This window comes from Pan paniscus, chromosome 6 (genome assembly GCF_029289425.2).
Source record: "Pan paniscus chromosome 6, NHGRI_mPanPan1-v2.0_pri, whole genome shotgun sequence".
NCBI lineage: Eukaryota > Metazoa > Chordata > Mammalia > Primates > Hominidae > Pan > Pan paniscus.
The window spans coordinates 190,201,997-190,209,216 of record NC_073255.2 but is presented as its reverse complement, the minus strand read 5'-3'; the positions used below and the strand labels follow the sequence as shown (position 1 = coordinate 190,209,216).

At 36.4% G+C, this 7,220-nt stretch overlaps 1 protein-coding gene across 1 annotated transcript; it reads right to left on the bottom strand.

The window, feature by feature from the left end:
• Positions 1–1,680: 1,680 nt before the first annotated feature.
• LOC117981157 (large ribosomal subunit protein uL22) lies at positions 1,681–6,788 on the bottom strand. Its single transcript, XM_063606432.1, has one exon. It carries the CDS (start codon positions 2,295–2,297, stop codon positions 1,743–1,745), a length of 555 nt encoding a protein of 184 aa, XP_063462502.1. The 5' UTR covers positions 2,298–6,788; the 3' UTR covers positions 1,681–1,742.
• Positions 6,789–7,220: the final 432 nt, after the last annotated feature.

The following is a 7,220-nucleotide window of genomic DNA, read 5'->3' as shown; positions in this document are numbered from 1 at the left end:
ATGTGTCTTCCCCAGTCAATCCTCATATGTGGCTTCCAGTAAGCCTTTACTAAATTGTTTCTGCCTAAACAGCCTTAATTTCAGTCAACATAATTAGTACAAACATATTCTGCTTGCCTATTTCTTGAGTTATATTTGGCAGTTATGCCTTTTATAAGCTTATGGGCATAGAATTGTTCATTTAGTTTCTCTTTTATATTTTAAATTTATGTCTTTTATTTTCTCTTGGTGAGTTCAGTTACAGGTTTATCAATTTTATTGATCTTTAAAAATTACCAGCTTTTGGTTTAATTCATTTTCTCTATTGATTTTTTTATTTTCTTTTTTTTATTTTTTGTCTTTGTTGCCATCTTTATTATTTCTTTCCTTCTGCTTGCCTTGGGTAAAACTTGCTTTTCCTCTCATTTCTTAAGAGGGAAGCTTAGATCATTGATTTAAGATCTTTCTTCTTTTCCAGCATAAGAATTTAGATGTATAAATTTTCCTCTAAGCATGGCTTTGTTCATTACACAAATTCTAATATAGTTTATTTACACTTTGATGTAGTTCAAATTATTTTTAAATTCCTTGAAACTTTCTTTTTGACATGCAGGTTATTTACAAACATGTTTAATTTCCAAGTATTTAGGAATTTTCTAGATACCTATTGGATATTAATTTCTAATTTAAATCCCTAGCAATTTGAGATCATATTTCATGTGCTTTCTGTTCTTTCAGATTTGGTGAGGTTTATTTTATGGCCCAGAATATAGTCTGTCTTGGTGAATAATCCAGATGTTCTTGCATACTAATTTACAAATGTCATTAGGTAAATTGAGTTAACAGTAGTCTTTCCAAATTCTTACCAATATTATGCCTGCTTTAAAATATATATATATATATAAAATACACATACACACACAGACACACACACACACACGAAAGAAAAGAGTTTCAGTCTGTAATCACAATTGAGGATTTGTCTTTTTTAAAAAAATTTTTGACTTCCTGTGGGTTTTTTAAATTTTTGGTTTTGTGTGTTCTGTCGTTAGGTGCATGCATACATAGTATTGTTATACCTCCCTAGAGAAATTCCTCCTTTATCATTATGCAATACCCCTGTTTGCTTCTGATAATTTTTCTTGTTTCTTTTATATTAATATCATAGAAAAGTCTTTTCTTTTATATATTATTATATAATATATAAAAGTCTTTTCTATGATATTAATATAAAAGAAACAAGAAAAATTATCAGAGGCAAAAGTCTTTTATATCAGAGGCAAAAGTCTTGTATATGATAATAATATAACTACTCCAGCTTCTTTGTGTTAATGATTTTATTATTTTTCTTTTAACCTATCTAAATCTGTATATTTAAGTTGGATTTCTCAAAAAGAGCTTACAGTTTTTTCTTTTTTAATCCAATCTGACCATCTTTGCCTTTTAATTTGTATGTATAAACCATTCACACTTAATATTACGTTGCTCTCTTTGGATTAAAATCTACCACCCTCCTAGCTCTTTTCAAGTTGTTCCATTTGTCTTTGTTTCTTTTTTCTTCTTTTTCTGATTTGTGCTTATTGTTTTCATTGTTTCATTTTATCTCTTTTATCAACCTATTACTTATGCCCATGTTTACACATTTTATTGGTGGTTGCCCTAAGGTTTACAATATGCATTATTAATTAATCAACATCTAACTTTATTTATTTTTTTATTTTTTATTTTTTTTCCTTTTAATTACATTTATTTTAATGCTGAATTTACTCCCGTGCCATAAGTTTTTGTTTCTTCAGTTTCTTCTGGGATATCTTTTTCTTCTGGGCAACCTCCTCTTCTGGTTTAGGAACAATCTGTTCCTTTTCCGTAAGGATCATCTCAATGTGGCAGGGAGAGCTCATGTATGGGTTAATCCGACCATGAGCTCTGTAGGTCCGGCGGCGCATCTTAGGTGCTTTGTTCACTTGGATATGCTCAATGACCAGAGAATCTACATCTAAACCCTTAAGTTCAGCATTACTCTCTGCGTTTTTAAGCATGTGCAGCAAAAATTCAGCACTCTTTTTGGGCCACCGACCTTGTGTCCAGCCCCACTGCTTGGCCTGCGCACATCTGCCAACTCCACCATTGTAACGTCGGAATGGTACACACTGTTTCTGTAAAGTGACATCTTTCAGATACTTCGTGGCTTTTCGTATATGCATACCCTTGATGGCCTGAGCAGTTTCACGAGTGTTCTTAAAGTGAACACGAAGATTGGAACCTCTTGATTTGCATGATTTCGTGGGGTTCTCCGGGTCAAGGGAATAGCGAACCATTTTCACAGATTACCTCAGGCTGCTTAGGGAAAGAGAACATCTAACTTTAAATAACATTATTCTCCCAGCGGGGCGTGGTGCCTCACACCTGTAATCCCAGCACTTTGGAAGGCCAAGGCAGGCAGATGACCTGAGGCCAGGAGTTCAAGACCAGCCTGGCCAACATGGTGAAACACCATCTGTATTAAAAATACAAAAATTAGCCGAGCGTGATGGTGCATGCCTGTAATCCCAGCTACTCAGGAGGCTGAGGCAGGAGAATTGTTTCAGTCCAGGAAGTGGAGGTTGCAGTGAGCCAAGATCGTGCCACTAGACCCCAGCCTGGGCAACAGAGTGAGACTGTATTTATATATACTTCCTGTGAAGTGTAAGGATCACAACAATGTATGCTGTGAAGGGGGAACTGGGAACGTACTGTTATAAGATCCCTACACCATAGATACCTTTTAACCATGCTATAAATACACTATAGATCTAAAATTTTTGCTTGAAAAAGTCAGTTATCTTTTGGAGCAATTAGGTATAAAAAACTAATTTTATTTTCCTTTGTTTCTTTTTAAATATTCTTTGTTTCATTGTGTAGATATAAGTTTCTTTCTGGTACCATATTCCTTCTGCCTCAAGGAATTCTTTTAATATGTTTTTTCTCTTAAAATTTCTTGCTATGTAGGTCTATTGGCAATACATTTTCTCACTTTTTGTCTAACAAAGTCTGTATTTCTCCTTCATTTTTGAAAGATATTTTCCCTCTGTATAAAATTCTGTGTTGACTCTTTTCTTTCCAGCCTTTCAAAAAGATCACTTCAGGGGGGCCAGGTGTGGTAGCTCACGCCTGTAACCCCAGCACTTTGGGAGGCCGAGGCAGGTGGATCACTTCAGCTCAGGAGTTAGAGACCAGCCTGGCCAACATGGTGAAACCTTGTCTCTACTAAAAATACAAAAATTAGTCAGGCGTGGTGGCACATGCCTGTAATACCAGCTACTTGGGAGGCTGAGGCAGGAGAATCACTTGAACCTGGGAGGCAGAGGTTACAGTGAGGCGAGATCGTGCCATTGCACTCCAGCCTGGGAGGCAGAGTGAGACTCCATCTCAAAATAATAATAATAATAATAATTTCATTTCACTTCATTGTCTTCTGTCTTGCATGATTTCTGACAAAAAGTCTGCTATAATTCTTATCTTTGTTCTCCTCTTGTGTCTTTCTTTTCCCTGTGGGTGCCTTTGGGACCTTCTCATGTTTTGTTCTTCAGCAATTGAACATGGTATGTGTGTGTGTCTGTGTACACAAATGCACTTATATTGACATTTATTTATAGAGTATTCTTGAACTTCTCAGATCCATGGTGTGGTTTTTCTAATTAATTTTGGACCAATTAATTCTAATTAATTCTTAGCCAATATTTCTTCAAACATTTCTTCTCCTCAAATCTCTGTCATACTTTTGGGGTTTCAATAATGCCTATGTTAAGCCATTTTACATTGTACCATAACTCATGGATGCTCTGTTCCTTTTATTTTTGCTTTACTTATATCTGGTTCATTTTGTAAAAATTCTATTAATCCATCTTTATTAATGGTTTTTAATCTACTGGTGAGCATGTCAAAAGTGTATTTTATCCACATTTATATTCATTTTTATTTTTAGCATTTCCATTGATTCCTGTCTTGAGTTGCTGCAATAGCCCATTTGGTCTTACATGCTGTTCACCTTTTCCATTCATGCCTTTAACATAGTCATAGTTATTTTAAATTATCTGTTAGACAGGTCTGTGTCTAAGTGGTTCTTTTGATTGCTTTGTCTCTTGCCTTTCCATATTCCTCATCCTTATTTGTTGATAGCTGAACATCTCCTGCAGAATAGTAGAGAGTGAGGTAAACAGTTTTGTGCTTGGAAATTGGTTTTTTTTCCCTTCTCCTTGGCCTTTCTTTGGAAGTTTGTTTTAATCTAGTTAGGTCTTGGGCTGGGTTTGGGATTTGTTGTTGTTTATTTATGTTGAGTGTACCACTGGCCTCAGATTTATCAGTACCTTGGGTTTAGGATATTCTTCTTTGTTCTTAGTTCTTCTTTGTCCTCGGCTTCAGCCAGGGACTATGTTCTTTGGTCTTGGGAGTGTGGCTTTGAGGAGTGCCCCTTCTCTGACTGCTGTGGTTCTGAGCCTAGAATATATTACTGCTGATTCTCTGGGATAGATGAGTTTTCCCATTTTCATACACCAGTTGCAATAAGTATTCATCTCGGCCTGAGGGTGACAGCTTTTGTTGTCTTTCCGATGGCAGATTAAGACTTTTTATTCCTTCATGGAGACGGGGCAGTAGAGTCCAGGCTGAGTCCAGCATCTCCTCTGCAGAGGCTGGTTCTCCCCTCCCTCAGGCAGCACCTTTGAGAAAGTTTTCTCTGCACTCTTCCCAGGCTTCCCTGTGAATGCCTGGATTCACAAAGAAAAAGTCTTCAAGAGAATATGAACCCTGCCTTCTCCGCATAGAAGCAGCCCCCAGGGACTCCATTGTCCCTCAGCAACCCACACTTGACCTCTACCAATTCACCTGTTATTCCAGCTGAGTCCTTCCTATTGACGTCTGACTTGATCTGAATCAACTAAGCAAGTGTGTTCAAACCCTATTTCAGCCTGTAGTCTTTTATCTCTTCTTAGATTTGGATTACTTGGTTGTCCTGCAATATCTTCTCTCTAGTGGATTTAAAAAAAGTGAGGAGCTCACACTTCTGGCTTTTTTCCTCCTGTTTTAAAGTTGGGTGTAACCCTCCAGCTCTTCCTGAGCAGAAACTGGAAAGTAACCTCACAGTTTAAGTTAATGCTTGTCAGTCGATGATTCCCAAGTTTAAATCTCCTAGAATTACCCCTTTCCAGAGCTAGAGACATTCATGGCCAGCTCCCTACTGAGTGTCTCTACTTGGTCCTATCACAGGGATGATTACATTTTCCTCCAAACTATTCCTTTCTCTTTCTTCCCTATGTTAGTAAATCACACCATTATGTGTCCCAATTATGCTAGAATATTGAGTAACTTCCACTGGAAACACTACTGTTTAACATAGTACTGGAGGTCCTGACCAAGATTGTGTGAGGTGACAGATGTATTAATTAGCTTGATTGCTATCATTTCACAATGTATGCATATATCAAAATATCACCTTGTATACCTTAAATATACACAATATAAAGAACATAAGAAAAAATAAACAGGAACAACAAGGTACGGGAAGTAAGATATAACTGCTATCATCTGTGGACACCATGATCTCATGTACAAAATCAGCAAAAACTCATAATTACAGCTAATGAGAAAGCTTTGAGATCAATGGGTGCAAGACCAACCTATGAAAATCAATGATCTTTCAGCAAGTAAATCAGAGCCATAATTTCTAGGAAGACAATTCTACTGTATGGTACCATTCCGATAATGAAGAAGAACCTTATTTACTCAAAGGCCAATTTCACTGGTGACCAAATTGCTAAGTGGACATTTTGATTAATTTACTTCCTTTTCACTATTTACTATTCAGTTTGGTGTTAGAATTAACCTGTTAGATTCACAGAATTTGGGTGTTAAGCCCAGGTCTGAATTTGTTGTTGTTAAAATTGTCTTTATTAAAATTAAGAGCTTTTAACCATCAAAAGTGACCATTAAGAGACTGAAAAAGTAGTCATAGGTGGTAAATACACTGCAATGCATGTATCTGACAAAGAACTCTTTTCAAAATATATTTAAAAATCATTTTTTTCAAAAGACAGATAACTGAGCTAAAAATAAAACAAGCAAAAGATTTGAAGACAATACACATGGCCAATAAGCATAAGTGTTTAATATTCACTAGTCATCAAGAAAACGTAGATCAAAACCACACTGAGATACCTCCATAACCTCACTTGAAGCCCCACATCCAGAAAGGTGATAATATCAAGTGTTGAAGCCCTTATATAAACCAGCACAACTGCCTTGAAAAACTCTTTGGTAGTATAATACTAAAGCTGATCTCATGCCTACATATGAACGAACAGACATACAAAGGAACCTCGTGATCTTAGGCAAGTTACTTAATATCTCTGAGTTCTCCTTACAAATGCACTTCCTGAGATTACTGAGAGGGTTAAGTGAGATAAAATATTATATGCTTCTGGCATATGGTACCTTCTCCTTTAATCCATGGATAAACCTTTTCCTTTTTCTTTCCTAATTACCATCAAGAACTTCTTTTTCTTTTCCCAGGTTGCTGTACTTAACAATAGAAAATTAAAAATTCCCTTTCCACAGTAAATGTACATTATTTATTTTAAACTCTATCTTCATATTGTCTAGATGTTGGTTTATTCATCATGAACTAACTTTCTAGCTTATTCCCTCTGGGGATGAGAATTCTACACCTAGATTCAAATACTTTTTTGTCTGCAACCCTAGTTCCATTATCAAGTTTCTAACATTGAGCCTTCTATTTCAGATATTGAAATACTTTTCAAGTTCTTAAAAGACCTCATGCTTGTCTCAATTTTGACTCACCCCACATTCTTCACCACCCAGGTGCTGCCCCACCTGCCACAGGGACACTTCTGTTCCAGGTATTCATTTTATAAAACACAACACAATGGATACATACAGAGCCCTCAACACAATAGTGCTGCAAAGAAACTCCAATGTGGAATGATGCACATTTAAAAATGTGTGGCATTTGAGCTATTCTTGTCCAGAATAAGACATCAATGTTTCCCACAATATGTAATACACACATTTAAAAGTTTCTCACTTTTTTTAGGCTGGGCACAGTGGCTTATGGCTATAATCCCAGCACTTTGGGAGGCTGAGGAGGGTGGATCACCTGAGGTCAGGAGTTCAAGACCAGCCTGGCTAACACGGTGAAACCTTGTCTCTAGTAAAAATACAAAAAAAAAAAAAAAAAAATTAACCGG